The 22,416-nt window shown below is 44.8% G+C and overlaps 1 protein-coding gene across 2 annotated transcripts in view; it reads right to left on the reverse strand.

Moving 5' to 3' along the window:
- Positions 1–224: 224 nt before the first annotated feature.
- Positions 225–22,416, reverse strand: part of NHEJ1 (non-homologous end joining factor 1) — an 89,071-nt gene continuing 66,879 nt past the window's right edge. Inside the window, exons 6-8 of one of the 2 annotated variants that reach the window (XM_003272388.4) lie at positions 2,972–3,089; positions 2,130–2,248; positions 225–1,359 (exon numbers count right to left, since the gene is read on the reverse strand). In XM_003272388.4, coding sequence (XP_003272436.1) covers positions 1,285–1,359; positions 2,130–2,248; positions 2,972–3,089 — 312 coding nt within the window. In that variant the 3' untranslated portion in view covers positions 225–1,284. The remainder of the gene's footprint in view (positions 1,360–2,129; positions 2,249–2,971; positions 3,090–22,416) is intronic. The other variant, XM_030803644.1, reaches the window with a different exon arrangement.

Consider the following 22,416-nt stretch of genomic DNA (forward strand, 5'->3'; position numbering starts at 1 on the left):
TTTTCATTAGTGTATAAAATAATGCTGTTAAGAACTCAGCTGTCTGGGCTTAAATTCTGGCTGTCACTTATTAGCTGTATGACCTTTGATAAGTCACTTACTCACTTCAAGACCCAATTTCTTAATGGGTTAACAGCATCTTCCTCATATGATGCTATGAGGATCAATGTCAGGTGCTCATTAGAGTACCTGGTATACATTAACTGCTCAATAAATGTTAGCTATTTATTATTGTTGTTATTATAATTATTTTATTATTGTTTGATCATCTTCTCTCAAGACTTGACATCAGGACAGAAACACCACTATATATACAGGATATATGAATAAGGAGGCATTTAACCATCAAAAGTAAATAAACCAGAAATGGGATAGGGGTGATGGCTCATGCCTGTAATCCCAGCACTTTGGGAGACTGAGGTGGGCAGATCACTAGAGCCCAGGAGTTCAAGACCAGCCTGTTCAACATGGCAAAGCCTTGTCTCCATACACAAAAAAATACAAAAATTAGCTATGTGTGGTGTGTGCGCCTTTAGTCCTAGTTACGCAGGAGGATGAGGCGGGAGGATCGATAAGCTACCCCACGTGGTAGTTTAACCTGTTGCCTATACTTTGGAAGCAAAGAGAAAAATGCATCCAAGTTTGGCAAAGGAAAGCAGCAATCATCTATCTGTCTTGTGCCCACCATCAAGAGAGTTCTTGAGATTGAAGTTTCCGAATGGAGGCTTAGCTCTGGCAACTGCAGAAAAGTTTACAAAGAATCTGAAGGACTGGACTGATGGCTAGACTTCATCCAGAGACAACAATGGGGTGGGACCCAGTGAAGGAAGTGAATTGGGTTATGAGTTCCACAGCATAAGTAATCCCAAAAGCAGAGAGTATGAGTGCTTTTTATTCCATGCAGAAGAGAGAAGTGGGTCTCTGAGGAGTATCTGGGGCTGGCTGGCTAGAGATGCTAGGGAAAGGTAGACAGGGCTTCCTGAGTGTGTGCTGCTTTCTTGCTGACTTGCCCTATATACCTAAAGTCCATGGTAGAAACTTGAACCTACAGAACCTCCACCAAAAGAGAGGAGAGCACGGGATTCTCAGAGACTGGCTTCCATTTGAAGAGGGAAGGCCAATTCCCTGTGGGCCTGTCAACATGAACTTCAGTTCTCTCGCCCTTACAGTAGCCCTCTGACTGTATCACTATTTTAGAAATATTGCTGCCATGTAAGCTTCTTTCAAGGTGAAGCTTGGAAGCCATTCTCCAAGTCCATCCTCAGCAGCTGAGGCCACCACAGGTTAACTGAAGAGCCCCCTTGGCTTCTTCCTCTTGACCTTTGACAGCTGAGGTCTATGCAGAGGGCCTGAAGTACCCTAGAAAAAAGGGAACCCAAGTTAGTAGGGGTTTTGAAATAGTTCTACTGAAATTAGGAAAGGAACTTTCTTCCTCTCATGGCTCCTGGTTAGGATGAGGCCTTTTTTTTTTTTTTTCACCCAGGCTGGAGTACACGGGCACAATCAGAGCTCACTGCAGCCTTGAACTCCTGGGCTCGAGCAATCTGCCTGCCTCAGCCTCCAAAGGAGCTGAGACCACAGGCACATGCTGCCATATCTGGCTAATTTTGTTTTTTGTAAAGATAGGGTTTCACTTTGTTGCCCAGGCTGGTATCAAACTCCTGGCTTCAAGTGATCCTCCTGCCTTGGCCTCCCACAGGTTGTGATAACAAGCATGAGTCACCATGCCCAGCTAGAAAGAAGAGGCATTCAGGAAGTGTCTGACATAGGTATTTTGAAGTCTATGTCAGACAGCAAATGTAATATAAGACTCTAAGCAGGAGATGTAGATTCCCTTCTCCCCCAAGGAATAGCCTCGCTGACTATCACTGGTCATCACTGGCCATCACCGGAAGTGGGATAAGGTGAAAGAGGAGTCAAGGCACATCATTCGTACAAGAACTACAGAGAAGGGACACCAAAGGAAGATGTGCAAGACCATGACTCTCCATCTAGACACATACAATTTGGAGCCTGGTCACAAATATCCCTCAACAGTGCCAATGAAGCAGCAATTCCAGGGACCACCGGCTTGGGGGCTATAGGTGCCAACTCTCAGAACACCAACCAGGAAGCTGCTCATGACTCACCGTGGACTCTTTCTCAGGCACTGAGAGGATTGGGGCTGAGGAGACCAGTTGTTCTGGCTGGTTTACACACTGCCTATCGATTCCTTGCAGGGAAGCACTGTTTGAGGTATGAGGATCTCCTGAAATCAGAAAGATCAAGAGAAGATAGTGATAAATGCCTTCTTCTTACCAGGAAGATATTAGCATTTACCAAGCATTCTGATAAAGGCCAGGGTTTGGTACAAATATATAAGCAGACAGAAGTAGCCACAAGTCCAACTTCCAGCTGACTTTCAGAAAGCCCTGTTTCTGCTATAAAGATTTCCCCAGGCCCACTTTCAGCAGGTAGGATGAGAGTTTCCTTGACTCAAAATAGCCAGCTGTTCTTCTACATATTCCCTGACATGTCTCAGGTATGGAGATTAATTTTTTTTTTTTAAAGAGATGAGGTTTTTGCTATGTTGTCCAGGCTGGTCTCAAACTCCTGGCCTTTCCCACCTCGGCCTCCCGAAGTGCTGGGGTTACTGGTGTGAGCCACTGCACCCAGCCAGGGAAACTAATCTTTCTCCTGGTTCTTTTGCTAACCCTTCTAAGTACCTAGACCAGTGCTATCCAATCGAACTTTCTGCAATGATGGAAATGTTCTGTGTCTGCACTAACTTGGTAGCCACCAGCTACATGCGGCTACTAATCACTTGAAATGTGGCTAGTGCAAAAAAGAAAATACATTTTCAGTTTTATTTGCTTTTTTATTAATTTAAACTTAAATAGTTATATGTGGCTAGAAAACTATCATATTGGACAGCATAAACCTAGATCCCAATTGTATCCTCACACAGACTGGGTACCTCTGGAGTGCTCACCAGTGCCTTGATGCTTCTGTTCCACTTGGACCTCTTGTTTGGTGACTGCCATATACAGATTCTGCAGATTCATGACAAAGGGCTTTCCATCACCAATGCTGCATGCCTCTGGCAGTTTCTGTAAGAGAGAGGAGATACTGTCATTGGTTACACTGTATTGCTAGAGAAGCGATCTAATACCCCACATGCAGAACTGGCATCAACCCCAAATGAATTAATATAAAGCAGTTAGATCCAATAGGGAGTGTCCATATCCAAGCCTGGTGGCACCACTATAAAGATTTCTTGAGACAGCTCCTCTGAAGGGCAACTCCAAATGTATATCTTATTTCCCCTAATCCTTAGGTCTATTATGTTTTCCCATGAATACCCTATAGATTTCTAGGCTCTTTTTCCAAAGGGATGATTTCTTAGGGGCTATTTTAGGAAATTATTTCCCCTAAATTTTCCCTGAGCTGAACAAATTACTATTTTCATTAAATTCATTCCTAAACTAGAGAAAAATGATAAAATTCAGGATAAAGGAGAGAGAGCAAAATGGTAATGACAGACTGAGAGGCAAGAAACAATTATGGAGCTGTGATGTTCAGGCAGAGGAGACAGGAAAAACAAAGCTGACAAAGCTTTTGAGGTCCCCAGCCATTTTCCATTCCCCACTGCTGTCCCACCCTCCTTTACTATCACCCACATGCTCACAGTGGGCTGAGATTCCCCCAAGGGGGTGAAAACCGTTCTTGAGGGGTAAAAAAAACTGACTCTTTTAAAGTATAAAGCGTGCACACACACACACACACACACACACACACACAGAATACATAAATAATTTTTTGGTATATCTGTGGCATTAAAATTTCCTGAGAGGGAGTGATTAGGCAAAAAATGTCTTAAAAGGTTCCTTAGGGAAGTGATAATTTTTAAAAGGCTGAGAAACACTGCTATGATTACATTATATTTATCTGTTTCCTTCACTACAGAATGAACTGTGGACTTATATCCACAGCAAAATACTTTGCCTAGTTGTAGTTTCATACACTTGGCTGAACTGGGTTAAGGTAATGGCTGAAGACTGAACAAAGTGCGATAAAAATGAGATGAAAGAGTAGAGTATCTAGTGGTCCCAAACCTGGCTGCACTTCGGAATCTTGGAAAGGGCCCAGAACTATTTCACCTGTCCCTAGGCGTGCAAATCACCATGGTTCCCAGCCAAGTTAGCAGGTCCCCAAGAGCAGCCATGCCAGCAGCTCACATGGGAACCAACCCAAGAATCCTGGATTGGCCCATATCTTGGGTCAGGGGCACCTTTTTGTGCTGTAAGGGCATTCATTTCTGAAAGCCCTCTCATGGGAGAAGAATAGAAAAGAGAAAGTGTGAGAAGCAGGAAAGCAGGTGCTGAACCAGTCAGGATAGCTGAAAACCTTGTTGATTACCAGGAAATGTCACATACATTTCTACTCCAACCCTATCCCCATAAAGACTATATCAGGCCTGGACTTTCACTGGAAACCACGGGCAATGAATCAGAGCCCCGAGTCCAAACTTTGCCTCTAGCCAGTAATCACACTAGAGTCTAACAGCCCTCTGGCAGCATTCCCTGAGGAATGAACTGAAACAGGGAAGGTAAACTATCAGGCCACACCACCTCTACCCTACCTCACTCTCCTTCCTAAGTTCAGCTCTCTTAACTCCCAAGACACCGCCTTCAAAGGAGGGTTCTCTCCTCCATAGACAGAGAGCCCTGATGGTGGGGAGGCAAACAGCTGCCCTCCTTCCTTATATATTGACCTCTAGCATCTCCCTTCATACTATCCAAGAAATGTAGCCTCTCTTAGGGTCACTCATACGTGACTTGGTAGGCACTGTGCTGTCTACACAAATGGGTTAGGTAGAATGAGGCAGTCTAGAGTCATTTCCTCCTGCCCTTTCCATGGAATCAAACAGATTCATCAGTTTTTCAGGGAGACCTTCACTCAGCTCAAGTATTTAACCTCAAAACGAAGTGCCAGAAATGCTGGACCTGAGTCTAAATGTGGAACCTAATCTAAGCCCTTCCTCTGTCCCGCCCCTTCTCAGAGAGATCTGGTCCTGCAGTTGCTGGCAAAGTTATTCCACCTGACTATCTATTCTCAGAAAAGTCCTAGGAACAGCATATTGCTAGAATTGTTGAATACTTAATATATGCTAGACATGGCCAGGCGTGGTGGCTCATGCCTGTAATCCCAGCACTTTGGGAGGCTGAGGCAGGCGGATCACGAGGTCAGGAGAACGAGACCACGGTGAAACCCCATCTCTACTAAAAAAGACAAAAAATTGGCCGGGCGCGGTGGCGGGCGCCTGTAGTCCCAGCTACTCGGGAGGCTGAGGCAGCAGAATGGCGTGAACCCAGCAGGCAGAGCTTGCAGTGAGCTGAGATTGCACCACTGCACTCCAGCCTGGGTGACAGAGCAAGACTCTGTCTAAAAAAAAAAAATATATATATATATATATATATGCTAATATATATATATGCTTATATATATGCTAATATATATATGTGCTTATATATATATGCTAGACATTGCTCTAAGTACTTAAAATGTATTAAACCATTTTTGTGTTTTCTACCACTACTTCCCTGGCATCTAGAAGAACCCTGAGCTCACGGTAGAGGCTCAGTACTATGTGTGAATGATTGAGCATGGTAGGCACTAGCATGACCCCGTTTGGCTGAGATGGTCCCAGCTAGTAAGTGGTGGCACAGGGTTAGAGTCTGGACAGTCTGGCTTCAGGGCCCACACATATAATTACTATCCTGTTTACTTCCCTGAACAGCAGAATTTTGGTCAAAAGGGCAATCCAGCTTCTCCCAGGATCACAACCTGCAATCCTTCACATCCCAGATCACCTGCCATCCAGCTGAGGAACAAGCTCCCCAAGGTGACAAGGGAGCAGATAAAAAGGAGACAACTGGACCAGATTGGAACCCATGGGGGCTGAGAGACCATACTCTTAATCCCATTCTAGCCATTCCCCATTATCACGGATTCCTTGGGCCTCATTCTCAGTATATACTAGGGAAGAGAGGTGGAGAGGCAGGAGCTTGGGAAACAGAAACATTAGCTCCTGGGGCAGGACAATGGTAGTGGCTACCTGGGGCAGGCGGCAGAGATCAAAGGGAGAATGCTGGAGTCAGGAGTAAGTAAAGTAAATAGTTCCCCCTGCTATAAGTGCAACTGAGCCAGGAGCACGATGTACCGGCCACAATGTGGGTCACTGCCCAAAGTGGGGACGGAAAGAAGAGTCAGGTCAGCCTACCTGTAGAACGTGTTCATCTGATTAACCCATAATCAATTCTAGTAGGCAAAAAAGTTACTGAGAGTCTACTATGTGCCAGGCACTACAGGATTCAAGGCAGGGGAAACAGATGCATCAGTCCTTCCCTCAAAACAGGTCTGAGTTAATACAAAGATAGTAACTCAGAGTCCCTACTTCAAAGAGTTCATATTTGCATGTGGGAGATAGGCAGACATATGTTGTTTTGTTTTATTTTTCAAGTGATTTGCTATAACAGAGTTCTCAACGAAGGGTAATAGGGAACCAGAGAAGAAAGGGATGAATTGAACACAAGAGTTCTGCAAAAAGCATCAGAGGTGGTGACATCAAGACAAGCATTGCAAAGTTAGACTTTGGATGTGCTGGAAGTAAGTGAAGCATAAAGGTGTGAAGACAGGGTATGTGGATGTGTCTCATGGGAAGCAAGACTAGAAGGCTAAGTTCACATTCACTGGTTTGCAAAGGACTTCATTTTCTGAATTAAGGTTATGCCCATGGGAATTTCCTTTTGTTTCATAAAGTGGCTTTCTCTACTCTACAACTGTTTGCCAAAGCTTCCTTGGCTCCAAACTAGTATTGATGGAACAATGAGGAATCCAGAGCTGCTTCCAGGCTTTCCTTTTTAGACTCTCTGTTACATTTACCTAAACTCTTAGTACTTCCTCATTACTTACTTCTAGTAGTGTGATTTTTCAACAGCCACAAGAGCTATATTACTCTCCCATCTCCAATGCACTGGGACTTTGGACCCTGGTATACAGCCATATCAGAAACTTTAGGCAAACCAAAGTGACAGAAACCCTGTAGGGCATTTTATTTCCCCTTCTTGTCCCTACTGCAGCCCATCTTCGTTCTGAGGGTCCAACCTCCCCTCTTTAGAGGTAACTCTTATCTTCATGAGGTCTAAACTCACTCCCAGTGGTCCAGAAAGCCCAAGACTCTCTCAGGATTTGCTGGAGAGCTTCCAATTAGCATTTTCAACTACAAATACGTAATCTGCCTCTCCTCCCTGCCTCACCCCTCCTTTCCTCTGAGACTGTTTCAGAAAAGAAACTTCTAGAATCCTGGGTAAGAAAGGCTAGATCTGATCTACTGCTTACCCTATAAATATGGGCCCACAGTCTGAGGATACAGGTTTAATGAAGAAAAAGGGAAAACGAGCTAACTGGAGCTCTCCAGAGTCAGCCTTTGAGCATGTCTTTGGTTCTGGCACCCGCCCCAGAAACTGGCACAGCCCCGAGACCCTGGCACTGACCATCACAATATCACAAGGACAGGGCCCACAACACGTGACTTCCCTAAGAGTAAGAACTCCGCTCCTCCCTCTTGCAATGTGGTAAACATTGCTGGTCTAGATACAAACTTCCTTCCCTCGGGAGCCCAGATCTCCATTTAGGGAATCATGGCAATGTTCACCATCAGCTTCCCTTAGGAATAAGAGCATATTAGAAAACTCTTCTAAGGTCTCAAATGGCCAGGGAGTTTGCCAGAATAAAGAGAAAGGTACAAGAAACATAATTTAGGAAGAAGACTCTAATGAGAAGGACTCTTCAAGAAACGTAACTCCCCCTTTGCCAATCCATTCATATTTAACAAATATTTGCTGATCATCTACTGTGGTGTTTGGGATTATTTAGATGCTGGGAATATGGTAGTGAACAAAAGAGATAAAATTCCCTGCCCTCTTGAAGTTTACATTCTAGAGGGGAGATTACCAACAAATATATAGCTAATTAAAATGTATACTCTGTGAGATGGTACTATTACCATCCAAACGAAATCCCTAAATCAAAGATAACCTGAAATGGCCCTGGGTCCATGACACAGACCCAACTGCAGTAGTAAAAGGCTGACAGTCAGAAGGAAAGATGAACCCAACGTGCGAGGATAGTATCAAGGTTTAAAAAAGAAAGTCCAAAGTAGGTTCTCACTCAAATAGGAAGAAGCAAGGCTATTCAGGAATTAGAAAAAAAATTACTAGAAAAAAAAAAAAGAAATACACTTTAAGTTCTGGCCCTAAGATCTCAAAGATGTGGATTTGTACCTAAGGTGGTCTTCTATTTGCTAGCTGTGACACTGTGGGCAAGCCATCATACTTAATGGTTTATTTTGAGAGAGAGAGGAGGGAAAAGAGAGAGACACTGAGTCAGGCACTGAGGGATCAAAACTAACAACATTTACATCACAGAATGTGTGAAAGGATTAAATGAGAAGATCGAGTAAATGCCCAAGAAATGTCTGTTCCTTCCCTTTGCAAGGCACACTGAGACTTTTCTTGCCTGGCCCTACTCCAGTGAGTGCTAAGTGGACTCAAGAAATGCCCTAATGATAAAGTACATAGAGAAACTAGGTCTGATCTAATTACAGATGGTCCCTGACTTAGGATTTTTCTATTTTACTGATGATGTGAAAGTGATAGGCATTCAATACACTCCTTGACCTATGATGGGGCTATCTTTGGATAGTCTCAGAAGTCAAAAACGCACTTACAACTCAGGATATTTTCTTTCTTTCTTTCCTTTTTTTTTTTTTTTTTTTTTGAGATGAAGTCTCACTCTGTCTCCCAGGCTGGAGTGCAGTGGTGTAATCTCTGCTCACTGCAACTTCTCTCTCCCAGGTTCAAGCGATTCTCCTGCCTCAGCCTCCTGAGTAGCTGGGACCATAGGCACCTGCCACCACGCCTGGCTAATTTTTGTATTTTTAGTAGAGATGGTGCTGCACCATGTTGGCCAGGATGGTCTCAAACTCCTGACCTCAGGTGATCCACCCACCATGGCCTCCCAAAGTGCTGGGGTTACAGGCGTGAGCCACCACGCCCGGCTCTGCTATTTTCAACTTAGGATGGATTTATTGGGATGCGGCCCCATCGTAAGTTGAGGAGCATCTGTATTAACTTCTCTTCACTGGCATCCCAAAGCATACTATTATCTAGTAATACAGTGACCAGTCAAGGTCCAGATCAGGGAGACACAGAAATCTACCCAGTAACCTGTGGGTAGTTCACTGTCCCCCATCACCACACTAGCCGACTCCTCGGTCTCTAGTAATGACTGAGGCAGCATGGCTTTTGCATCAGAAGGTCCTGGGTTTAAATCCTGGCTTTGCCAGTTACCAGGTGTGTTACTAACCCCTTTTAGCCTCTGTTCCCTTACCAGAAAAATGAGAAGACCAACAGCTACTTTGATGAGGCTAATGGAAGGATTCCATGGGATGATATGTTAAAGGGTGCCTACTCAGTAGGTATTGTCTCCCTACCTCCCCAAAATAGCCCCTGCTTCTCAAAGCTCTCCTTTACTCTCCAATTCTTCAGGACCTACCCAAGAGGCCAAAGTTTCATCTTCATTCTCTCCACCCTCTTTTTTGGGTGGCAAGTATAACAGTGAAGAGTAAAGCTGCTACTCTCTCCAGAAGCACACAAAGCACAAACAGCTTGCTTCCAACAACATTTTAGCAAGAGTATTCTGCACAGCCCAACTGATCCCGCAATGCTTGAACCAAGAACTCTCTCATCACCATTTCCTGCTTTCTAATGTGGCTTGTGCAAATGCTCTGCTATGTCATTTCCATTTTTAAGTAATATACACTCAATACGGGCTATCTGGAAAATACAAAAATACGACCTGCAGATATAGGCCATAAAAATAGCTAACAGTCAAATGGTTTTTGTTGGGATTAATTTCACAGTTTCCTCAGAGTCTGAGAGAAAAAACTACTAGGACAGAGAAAAGAGACAGGGTGGTGATATCTAGATTTTTAGAAGACAACTGTTTCATTCTCCTTTCTCCTCATTTCAAATTTTCCACAGCGGCTCACTTGGATGAGCTACCTCTGAGTTTCAGGCAATATCCAACCCTGATACTGGGTCTCTCTCTTTGTCCTCACAGAATACCCCTCTATCAGTTCACTGATCAGAAACCTTGGTGATTTGGGAGAAAATATAGTGCCCTAAATACACAAGGCACACTGCCCTTGAAGGTCCGAATATGAAACTGAAGACAGAGCTAACACTGCACTGTGTTTGGTCTGATTTAGCTTTGTTTGGGTCTGTGCCTGCAACAAGGCCTTCCCTGATTATTCTGCCCTGCTGCTGCTGACCTCGCCATGCTCTATGATTAGCCTCCAGCTCCTGAGCATCCACTCAGTGCTGGGCTATAAGGAAAAAGAACACAGAGAAACCCAAACTTAATCTTGTGTTTAGGGACCTTGCAAATTAATTAAACCATAGTCCAACTCACCCCCAACCCCCCACCACCTTTTTAAACAAGATGGGAGAATGGATGCAGCCATACAGTCATATACGCAAACATCCATGTATGCAATCTTGTCAAGTTACTGAATCACTTTCTTTGTGGCCTCCCTTCACAATGAGATAATTTTGCTGCCTCTCTCTCATGATGCTGGACATGCAATGGAGTAAGATAGGTGCAGAGTTCAAAACAGTTTGAGACAAAGTTCAGGTCCTATGTATACAATTCAGATTTTTCTGGTTCAGTCTGAGGTCTGGCTAGCTCTCTGGACTGCAGGGTCAGAAGAGGAGGGGGATGTGAAGAAAGACTATAAAAAGAGGTCCAGCTTCCTTCCTTCCCTCCCTCCCTCCCTCCCTCCTCCTTCCTTCCTTCCTCCTTCCTCCTCTTCCTTCCTTCCTCCTTCCCTCCCTCTTTCCTTCCTTCCTCCTTCCCTCCCTCTTTCCTTCCTTCCTCCTTCTCTCCCTCTTTCCTTCCTTCCTTTCTTTTCTTTCTTTCTTTCTTTCCTCTTTTCTTCCCTCTGTTGCCCAGGCTGGAGTGTAGTCGGCTCACTGCACACTCCCTGCCTCCGGCTCCCGCGATTCTCCTGCCTCGGCCTGCGGGCTGCTTCGGATTGCGGGCGCGCGCCACCACCCTTGCCTGGTTTTTGTCCTTTGGCTGGAGGCAGGGTATCGCCATGTTGGCCAGGCTGGTCTCCAGCTCCTGACCTCCAGTGGTCTGCCCGCCTCGGCCTCCCGAGGTGCTGGGACTCCAGACGGAGTCTCGCTCACTCGGTGCTCGGTGTTGCCCGGGCTGGAGTGTGGTGGCGTGGTCTTGGCTCGCTGCAGCCTCCGCCTCCCAGGGTGCTAGGATTGCAGCCTCTGCCCGGCCACCGCCCTGTCTGGGACGTGGGGAGCGTCTCCGCCTGGCCGCCTATCGTCTGGGATGTGAGGAGCGCCTCTGCCCGGCCGCCCAGTCTGGGAGGTGAGGAGCGCCTCTGCCCGGCCGCCGCCCCGTCTAGGAAGTGAGGAGCGTCTCTGCCTGGCCGCCCATCATCTGGGAAGTGAGGAGCGCCTCTGCCCGGCCGCCCCGTCTGGGAAGTGAGGAGGGTCTCTGCCCGGCCGCCCTGTCTGGGATGTGAGGAGCACCTCTGCCCGGCCGCCACCCCGTCCAGGAATGAGGAGCGCCTCTGCCCAGCCGCCCTGTCTGGGAAGTGAGGAGCACCTCTGCCTGGCCGCCCCATCTGGGAAGAAGTGAGGCGTGTCTCTGCCCAGCTGCCCCGTCTGGGAAGTGAGGAGCGTCTCTGCCCGGCCGCCCCGTCTGGGATGTGGGGAGCGTCTCTGCCCGGCCGCCACCCCATCTAGGAAGTGAGGAGCGCCTCTGCCCGGCCGCCACCCCATCTAGGAAGTGAGGAGCGCCTCTGCCCGGCCGCCCATCGTCTGGGATGTGAGGAGCACCTCTGCCCGGCCGCCCCGTCTGGGAAGTGAGGAGCGCCTCTGCCCGGCCGCCCCGTCTGGGATGTGAGGAGCGCCTCTGCCCGGCGGCCCCGTCTGGGAGTGAGGAGCGCCTCTGCCCGGCCACCCCGTCTGGGAAGTGAGGAGCGCCTCTGCCCGGCCGCCCCGTCTGGGATGTGAGGAGCGCCTCTGCCCGGCCGCCACCCCGTCTAGGAAGTGAGGAGCGCCTCTGCCCCGCCGCCCATTGAGGGCCCTGCCGCCCATCGTCTGGGATGTGAGGAGCGCCTCTGCCCAGCCGCCCCGTCTGGGATGTGAGGAGCGCCTCTGCCTGGCCGCCCCGTCTGGGAGTGAGGAGCGCCTCTGCCCGGCCCCCATCGTCTGGGAGTGAGGAGCGCCTCTGCCCGGCCCCCCGTCTGGGAGTGAGGAGCGCCTCTGCCCGGCCGCCCCGTCTGGGATGTGAGGAGCGCCTCTGCCCGGCCACCCCGTCTGGGAGGTCTACCACGGAGGCCAGACGCAATGGGGGGGTTGGATGTGGTAGCTCACGCCTGTAGTCCCGGCACTCTGGAAGGCCGAGGCGGGTTGATCACTTGAGGCTAGGAGTTCGAGACCAGCCTGGCCAACATGGCGAAACATATGAAAAACACAACAGACAAACCAACCAACCAACCCAGCAACAACAAAACAGGTCTACCCTGGAGTCATACTCTAATATTTCTATTTTCCTCCCTTTCTGATCCTTTATCCCACTTTCTTTTTCTTCCTCTTCCTTCTCCTTTTTCTTTGTCAAAGACATAGAGGATTGAGTTATTATCATTGATCCATACAAAGTCCCTCTCTCATTTATTTTCTTTAATTCCCACCCCCCATTTCTATTCCCCATCTTCCCATGTGCAACCTTCCTAATATGTTTGATATGCATCTTTTTGTTTGTATGTATTTTTAGAAAATGTTTATTGTTTTGTGTGCAAAAAAAAAATTAATAAAAAAAAAGAGGTCCAAACAGAAGGCTTGAATAATATTAGTAAGATTAACTTTGTAAATGCTTTCTATGTGCTAGGTACTAGGCTATGCATTTTGACACATTACTGCAATTAACCTCCACTGTTACCCTATCAGTTGGGCTCTAAAATCATTCTCATTTTATTTATTTTTGGGTTTTTTTCTTATTTACTTGTCATGACTTGAAGCCCAATCTCATTTTATATATAAGAAAACAAAGGCTTGAAGAGATTAAGTAACTTGACTAAGGTCACAGCAGAATGGGGAAACAGAAGGCCCAGGAAGTTGAACTCTAGAACCTACACTTGAATCTCTACACTATAATGCCTCTTACCAACGAGACATCCATTTCTCCTTCCCATCTCCTACCCCTGTAAGGAAGCTGGTCCCTGTTCTGAGGTCTAGTGGTACTAGAAGCTGGCTCTCACTTCCCTTCTTAAATCTCCAAATAGCTCAAGAGGCTGAAAGAGGGAAAAGACAAAATGCCCTCTAGAAAAGGAAAGCCTTACTTCACCCCTTGAGAGTCCTCCAAGTATACTGGAAAATCAGAAAAATGCATCTCTGGTATGGGAAGTCTCTAGACTTGAATCTCCTTTTAAAATAAGTACAGCCCCTCAGAGTCATAGCAGGAAGGCCCCTCAGCTCTGCCCCCAAAGAAAAATAATGGTAAAGGGAGTGGAAGTGAAGGTGGGGGCGGGGCAGCTGCTCTCATAAGAGCCCTTTGTGGTGGCTGCCTCTGAAAGGAGGTTTTGCTAGACAAGGTGGAACTTCTCAAGGTGACAAGCAAATGGTACAGACTGAGCTGTGACCCTCTGCTTGCTCTATAACCACCCCCTCCCCTTTGGAGGGCCAGAGCCTAAACTGTCCCTGAAGCCCCACCCAGCCCCAGCACAAACCATGGCTTTCTAGTCTGGAGGGCAACTAACGAGCAGCAGAGGGGCTCGGGGAACGAAAGTGGTTTCCTGGGGGGGACGGATCCTCAGAGCCCCTCAGAAAGTGTAGGAGCAACTCTCATTCCTTCTTTTCTCTACTCCCACTCCTTCTCCAAGAAGAACAAGCAGCTCCTGTCAGCTCTGGCTCAGGGAAGGGGCTCCGACCAGCCCAGCAGGGGAACAAGCAGTTTGAACATTATTTTAGCACCTCTCTCAAATACAGCCACCTCAACATTCTCTTCCCAAATGGACATGAAACAATGTGGTAGAAACTGGAAAGAACAAAAGCATCAGATTTAATAACAAAAAGAAAATCACAGCTATAAGATAGATAGTCTGGCTCTGAAAGCTCTTCATCCCCGCCCTGTGCTACTAGCACTGTGCAGGAGTGCAGATTCCTTTTTTTTTTCCCTGTCTTAGTGGAGAAGAGAGGACAGTCAACTGGGTGTGTAGGGCACAAAGTTGATTTAGAGTACCCTGCAGTATTCTCTGTAGGACCTCCACCACCAAAAGGATTCTCTTTCACTCCAGATTACACGCTTGACAGCTGGGAACACAGCCCACAGCAGCCAGGCTCTCATGGACTCCCTGCCCCCATCCCGCCTGCTGCCTGCCTCTCTGCAGGGTGACAGTGTCTTCTCTGCCCTGAGAAATCATACTCTATAGGGTGATGCACCACCTCCCCCACCTGCCACACACACTCGAAATAAGGTACTGATCTTCATGACCTTGAGGAGGTAAAGATTTCTTAACAGGACACAAACCATAAAGGAAAAGGTTGATAAATTGGACTAGATTAAAATTAAGAACTTCTGTTCATCTAAAGAGACACTTAAGAGAGCAAAAAAGCAAGCTATAATGTAGGAGAAAACACTTGCAATACATATAACCAACAAAGACCTCATTTCCAAAATATATTAAAAACTCTTAAAAATCAGTAAGAAAAAGACTTAGTCATACCTAAGGCTTAGTCATATTTAAATGACTGATAATTACATAAAAATGTATAGAATCTCATTGAGAAAATTAAAACCACAACAGGATATCTCTACATATTCATCATAATGGCTAGAAGGAAAAAGGATGATAATATCAAGTGTTGACAAAGGCATAGTACAACCAGAATTCTCCTAAACTGCTTGTGTGGTTATAAATTGATACAGTCATTTTGGAAAACAGTTTGGCAGTATCTATTAAATCTAAAAATATACACACCTATGACCTAGCCATTCCACTTCTATGTATTTCCCCAACACAAGTAGGTAAATAAGTTGTGGTATAGCTTTACAATAAAATATTACACAGAAGTGAAATGTTAAAAGTATGGCTACAAAGAGCAACATAGATGAATTTCATTAATATTTTGGGCCAGGTGCGTGGCTCACACCTGTAATCCCAGCACTTTGGGAGGCCGAGGCAGGAGGATTGCTTGAGCCCAGGAGTTCGAGGCTACAGTGAGCTCTGATTGTGCCACTGCAAGCCAGCCTGGGTGACAGAGTGAGATCCTGTCTCAAGAAAAGAAAAAAAAAAATTAACATTTTATTGAGTAAAAGAAGTCATACACAAAAGAGTATATACTATATTATTCCATTTCTATGAAGCTCAAAAACAGGCAAAATTAATGATTATATTAGAAGTCAGGATAGTGGTGTTACCCTTTGGAGGTGGTAGATATTGGCAGATAACAGGCAGGTACTTCTGAGTACTGGAAAATTTCTAGCTCTTGATTTGGGTGCTGGTTACACAGCTATGTTAATTTTGTAATAATTCTTTAAGCTGTACACTTCTGATGTGGGCACTTTCCTACATGCATTTTATACTTCAACTTTTTTTTTTTTTTGAGATGGAGTCTCACTCTGTCACCCAGGCTGGAGTGCAGTGGCGTGATCTCAGCTCACTGCAAGCTCCGCTTCCCGGGTTCATGCCGTTCTCCTGCCTCAGCCTCCCGAGTAGCTGGGACTACAGGTGACCGCCACCACACCTGGCTAATTTTTTTTTTTTTTGTATTTTTTAGTAGAGACAGGGTTTCACTGTGTTAGCCAGGATGGTCTCGATCTCCTGACCTCGTGATCCACCCGCCTCAGCCTCCCAAAGTGCTGAGATTACAGGCAAGAGCCACTGCGCCCAGCCTATACTTCAATTTTAAAAGTTTATTAATAAAAGATGAATCACTATGGAAAACAACGAGGTAGTTACTAAAAATGTTAAGCATAGAGTTACTATATGACCCAGCAATTCTACTCCTAGGTACATACCCAAGAGAACGGAAAACATATGTTAACACAAAAATGTGCACACAAATGTTCACAACAGCATTATTCATAACAGCCAAAAAGTAGAGACAACCCAAATGTCCATCAACAGATGAATGGATAAACAAAATGTGGTATATCTGTACAATGGCATATTGTTCTACCATAAGAAGGAATAAAGTACTGATATTCGCTTTAATACATGAACCTTGAGAACATAATGCTGAGTGAAAGAAGCCAGACACGAAAGACCACATATTGTATGATTCCATTTGTATGAAATATGCTGAATAGGCAAATCCATAAAGACAGAGAGTAGTGATTTCCAGGGGATAGGAGACAGGGTGAATGGAGAATGACTGCAAATAGGTATGGCATTTCTTTTCGGGGTGATGAAAATGTTCTGGAATTAGACAGTAGTTATGGTTGCATAACCTTGTGAATACACTAAAACCACTGAATTGTATATACTTTTGGTATATACTTTTTGGTATATTTCATGGTATGTAGATTATAGCTCTAATTTTAAAAACAAGTTTTAAAATAGATAAAGTTTCTATTCTCCCCGTCTTTTTTGCCTATTGTCCATTCTATTTCCTCTTTTAGGAATAGATGCTTAGGCTCCCAACAGGCTTGGACAACTTTTAAAGAACTTTAAGGCAGTCAGTGGAGCAGATACCTACCAGTGGCTGAGAGACTGGAGGTGGTGTGGAATGTTGAAAGACCACAGGATCTAGAGTCAGACAGACCTGGTTTTGAAAATAAGTCCACCACTTACATGTTTGTTTTATGATCTTGATCTTGGCCAAGTGACTTAATTTTTTGAGCCTCAATTCTCTCTCTATGAAATGAGTAAAGGAATTCCTACTAATGAGGGTTGTCCAAGGATTGTTAAATAAGACAACATATGTAACATATTAATTCTGTTCCCTTGAGAGTTCCATGCACTCTCAACTATTTGAAGGCAACTGGGAAAATCACTTTATTCCAGCAAAAACAGTGTGGGCTCTGGAGTTAAATTGCTTACACTCAAATCCCTGACCCACTACTTCGTCTTCATCTCTAAGCCTTAGTTTCTTCAACTGTGGAATGGGAATGATATTACTACCTGCACTACAGAGTTATTAAGAGGATTAAATGAGATAATGCATGTAAAGTTCTCCCTATAGTGCCTGGCACATAGGAAGTGCTCAATAAATATTAACTGTTATTATTAATTCAATCATTAAAATTGCCAAGGATACGCTATAGCATGCTGTGTCCTAAGGATAAGACAGGGTTCACTGCCCTCAAGGAGCTCATAGTCTGGTTGAAGAGTCAGACACATAAACGAATAATTGTTCTTCACATCTAGCCACACACGGGAGCCTTTGATTCCCAGTCAACAGCACTAGGTCTGAGGCCTTATTAAACAAAGCTGGATATGTAAGAACAGCGTGGGGTGGGGGCAGCAGTTAACAGACTAACCGTGAATCAACAGTGGGCCCTTCTTTTCCCACAAATAGCCTACAAAAATCTAGATAGGCATTAAGACTTTCCCCTCCAAATTACTACTAAGGGGCCATCTGTGTCCCCCAACTTCTTCAAGTGGTTGGTTTCTTCTCATCTTTCAAGTCTCAGTTTAAATGTCACTTCTTCTGGCCCCCTGACCATATCATCTGAAGTGCTTTTACAGCACTCTATTCATTTTCCTCAAGTAATTATACTTTTTAGTTATTCATTTACTCATTTCCTGTCTTCCCCATTCGGCTGTGAGCCCCAAGAGTTCAGGGACCATTCATCTAGCAAACATAAGTATCTACGATGTGCCAGGCACTGAAGTATGTGCTGGGAATTGAGTTTGGGGTCTAGACACATGGCCACTGCCTTCATAGAGCTTACAGTCTGTATCTGTGGAAAAAGTTTTGGGATGCAGGTTTATCCCAATTCCAGCTGAGGACTCTCTTATGACTAGCCCAGTTAGATAGGAGCCTTTGGCTGCCAATCTCTCACTGAGTTCAAAAAGCCAGAAGCTGAAACTCTGGTGACTTCTCAGTTCTTTTTTCCGCAGTCCTAGATTCCTGTGGAGTTTAAGCTAGGGTAAACAGCATAACCTCAGAGCCATTTCTGCAAGTTCTTTCCTGATAAAGCTATTTCTATCAGCATTCTAAGGGCAAGCATGGTGGGTATCAGGCAAGAAACACATTGGCTGGGGTGGAGGGTGGGGTAGGGCATGGGGATAGGGAGGCAAGAGTCTCCCTAAGTCCTGTAGAGATGAAATGACTGAACTGGAAGTGCTGAGCCCTCAGCGCCTTTCAAATTCTATGCCCTGAATTTCTCAGATGGCTGCTTCCCATAGTCTAAGCTTCTCTACCATTGAGTTTGACTTCGTCCTAAAGGCTACTTCCTGCTAAGCCAGCCTGAGGTCTAGGAATGCTGAATTCAACTCTAGGAAATATATTCTGCTGCAAACTCTCTGAGGAAACGTCAAGGGAACACTGTTTTCCAGGACTGGGAGATAACAAAATTCAAAGGATTGTTGAAAAAGCTTCTTTAAATTTGTTATTAAATGAACAAGGGTATGTGTATATATGAAGTATGTGTATATATAAAATTAATGAATAAATCTTTGCTTAATAGCAGGAGATAATGTCCTGAGAGCAGAATCAGGGACAAAGTTTCAAGCCACATAAGCAAACAGACCTATTCATTCAAGAACTATTTACTTGACACCTTCTCTGAGCCAGATTATTCTAGGTACAAAGAAATAAATGACTGATTGTGGGTTTAGCAAAATATGTTCAGTTCTATGATACAGTCTATGATACAGTTCTATGTACAGTCTGCTTTGAGAGAAGAGCAGACCAGCCTGGGCAACATAGTAAGACTCTGTCTCTATAAAAAATGAAAACTTAGCCAGGTGTAGTGAGTGGCATATGCCTATGGTCCCAGGCTAAGAAGGGAGGATTGCTTGAGCCTGGGAGTTCAAGGCTGCAGTGAGCTGTGATTGTGTCACTGCACTCCAGCCTAAGTGAGAGTGAGACACTGCCTCAAAAAAAAAAAAAAAAAAAAATTAAAGGATTACAAAGGAAACCAATTAACTGAAATGTTATTCAAATATTTTAAAACAAATCTGTAATATTATAACATATGAGCTTCTTTATTAACACATTAAATCACGAGATCTAGCAATGATGGTCTAATAATAATGATGGTCTAATAATTATGGTCTAATAACCATAATTTCAAGTAGTAATCAGCAAAAACTGTATTTCAAGATATCTGCAGCAGTATAAAATGATATGAAAGTATCTGTGATTTCTACTGGTGACAGATACTTCTAATATACAGTGTCTTTTGCTTACATTTACAATTGAAGGAAATGCTAAATTTCAGTTACAGGTTAATGAAATAAAGATGTAACTTTCCCTCTCATTCCATTCACGAAACCCTGAACTCACGAACCCAGGGTAAAAACCCCTGCTGTAAAGATGTAAAGGCTCTCATTGGGTAACAGTGGATGCATAATCAGAAAGACCACGTAGAGCCAGTTCAGAGTTAGCAGTAAGGGGAACCAAAGCCACATGCCAGTCAATGGTCTGCAGGAGTAAAAACAAATTGGCTGTGGGGGGCAGAGATAAGAGATCTTGAGATCCCAGAGAAAGCAGCTGCCTGTCCAGTTCCTGTGAGGCATGGGTAGCCATATGAAATTAGGTACCAAGAGACCTCCCTGTGCCTATTCAGTAAAACCCCTTTTTACTTAAGCTAATTAAGGGGATTTTTCTGCCTTACAATTAATTGCTGAGATAATACTTCAAACAAAAGTGCTCACTGAAACACGTTTGTAATAGACTATGTATATGTGTGTATATTAACAGCCTTCCAGATGAGAAATTCCTTAATTTATAATCGGTTCAGGGTATGTATACTCTAGATTCTGTAAAGCCCACAGCTGCTGATTTCCATAAACCTGCTGTAGAAGATACCACTGTCGAATACCTTAGGGAGGAGGGAAAGCCACCTGTCCTCTACACAGAGGGCTACCCTGGCAGGCAGCGCGACTCCATCAACAGGTAGACAGTGAACTCGTAGGAGCCAGAGGAAACGGAGCAGGATGAACAATCAATAAAGAAGTCAGGGCACTATCTGAAACTGCGCATCTTTAGGTTTAAGGAGGCAAGGACAAGAGGGACATATAAATGGCCAGAAGAAGAATCCTAAGCCATCAGAGGTCCTCTTACAAAATGTGTCTTAAACAGATTTTCGATATTATTGACAGGGGAAAATTGAGAGGGACAAACTGTGCCCTGAACACAGAATGGTCAGTGCCTAAACTCCCACAAGACAGATGTAGATCTGGGGCCACTTCTGTGGAGAAGGGAACAGAATGACCTTCCAGGCCTCTCCAGCTGCTCTTCCCATTGTTTTTAATACCACTAAGGGCAAACAGGAAAGGAGAAGTGACTGGGAAAGGAACTGAATGTTACTGTTAATTGTTTAAAAATGCAGTTGAATAGTGGGTATATAGTGTTTGTTTTATTATATGTTCTTTTGTGTGTATTAAATATTTTATAGTAAAAATATATTAAAAAGACACAGTGAAACCAAATCAAACCAAACACACAAATGGAAAATGAAATTACTTAACACAACATCAGCAGTGACTACTGAAGTCCAAGCATGGAACGTGTGTGGAGGAAATCTCCAGCCTGTGTCAATGCCTGGTCCCACTAGACTCCAAGTTTAAAGATGGGCAAGGATTCTGAGGAGAGGCTCTAGAGAAAAATAAGTAAGTTCTGGATACAAAGTCACTTTCCAGGAAATCAAGACTGGCAGGTTTTGAGGTGAGGAAGTCGAAGGGACAGAAGGTCAACTGCTAGGCTTATCTGCCACCAGTTTAACTTAAAAGACTCATTCTCAACAGGGTACCTGCCTAACCCATGGCTGGGGTGGTGATGGAGGGATCTGATCTGATCTAAAATGTTAGGATGACCCTAACATCCAGTGCCTGGGGAAAATTAAGCAGGACTTACTAGCCATTAAAAAGATCCCAGAAAAAGATGGAGGGTAGGGAGAAAAAAAGAACTGGAAATTAATATATACTTCAATTCAGACCTCCCACTCAGAGCAGGAGTCTGGCAGTACTGTGGAAGCGGAGGTTGTGGCTGGATGTTGGGAGAAGGGGACTGGAAAAAGAGAGAAGTATGAATCTGCAGAGGAGTCAAGACAGGCTTGATTTGGAAGAAGTTTTCCTAAATGGATATGATCAGGCTTGAGGCTAAGAGCTACTTCCTGAGACTTCTAGTTCCCCGGTTCAGAATTTCTTCATCCCTGTCCTCACTCCTGGCTATAGTCCAGGTACTCTAAAATGCCCAGATCATTTCTAGGTGTAGTACATCTCACACTCTTTTGGGTCTAGGTTTCACTAAGCAGGAGAGAATGCCCTGGTTACTTAATTTAGCATTTCCTAACTGATAATCTCTCCACTTCCTTGCAGGAAGTTATAGCTGTGGGTGTAGGATTCCCATTGAGTGTGCTAACCCCCTATCCTCAGGCTCACTTAGGAGGCACAAACAGGCAGCCCTGACACCAGGCTGACCCTAGGCAACAGAACAGCACTCCAGGGTTCATCTCCAGGTGAGGGGATGAAGGAAAGACCAAATCTAGGCTCTGGTTACAGGGCATCTTGAACACCTGCTAATAATAAAACATTATCTGTCAAGGCCTTGACCCTCCAAACCACCAAAACAGAGGAAGAGGGTGGGAGAGGAATTTTAGTCCCTCTGATTTTCACCCCAGGTAATAACAACCCCTCACTCCATCCCAAAGGCCACTAGCCAGAGTAGAAGAGCGCCTTGGAGGATCTAAAGAAAAGACTGACCAAGACATGTGGAAGACCACATTGGTCCCATCCTAGAAGGTGGGCAGTGCGTGTGGCTAACAAAACACTTGGCTAAATCAGCTTTCTTCCTTTCCCACTTCCATTCAGCCTAACTACCGAGGTGGCTTTTGTAAGATCTGTGAGAGAGTATGTCAGGGAAGACAATGGAAACAAAAGCCTACCATGATGAAAAGAGACCGACGCAGTGTGTAGAGTTCTAGGCCAATATGCCAGGTCTCCAGTTTTGATGGGTATATCTTTTAACTGAGAGATGATAAATTATTTAGTTACTAGTAGTCCTGACTGTTAAAAGATCTCACCATCAAGTTCTTAGCATGTGTTTCTGGGTGATATTGTACAATGCTTTAAACCTAATGGTCACTTAATAGCTGTCTCCTTCCCATATCATTCCCCAT

This window comes from Nomascus leucogenys, chromosome 22a, assembly GCF_006542625.1.
Source record: "Nomascus leucogenys isolate Asia chromosome 22a, Asia_NLE_v1, whole genome shotgun sequence".
NCBI classification, from domain to species: Eukaryota; Metazoa; Chordata; class Mammalia; order Primates; family Hylobatidae; genus Nomascus; species Nomascus leucogenys.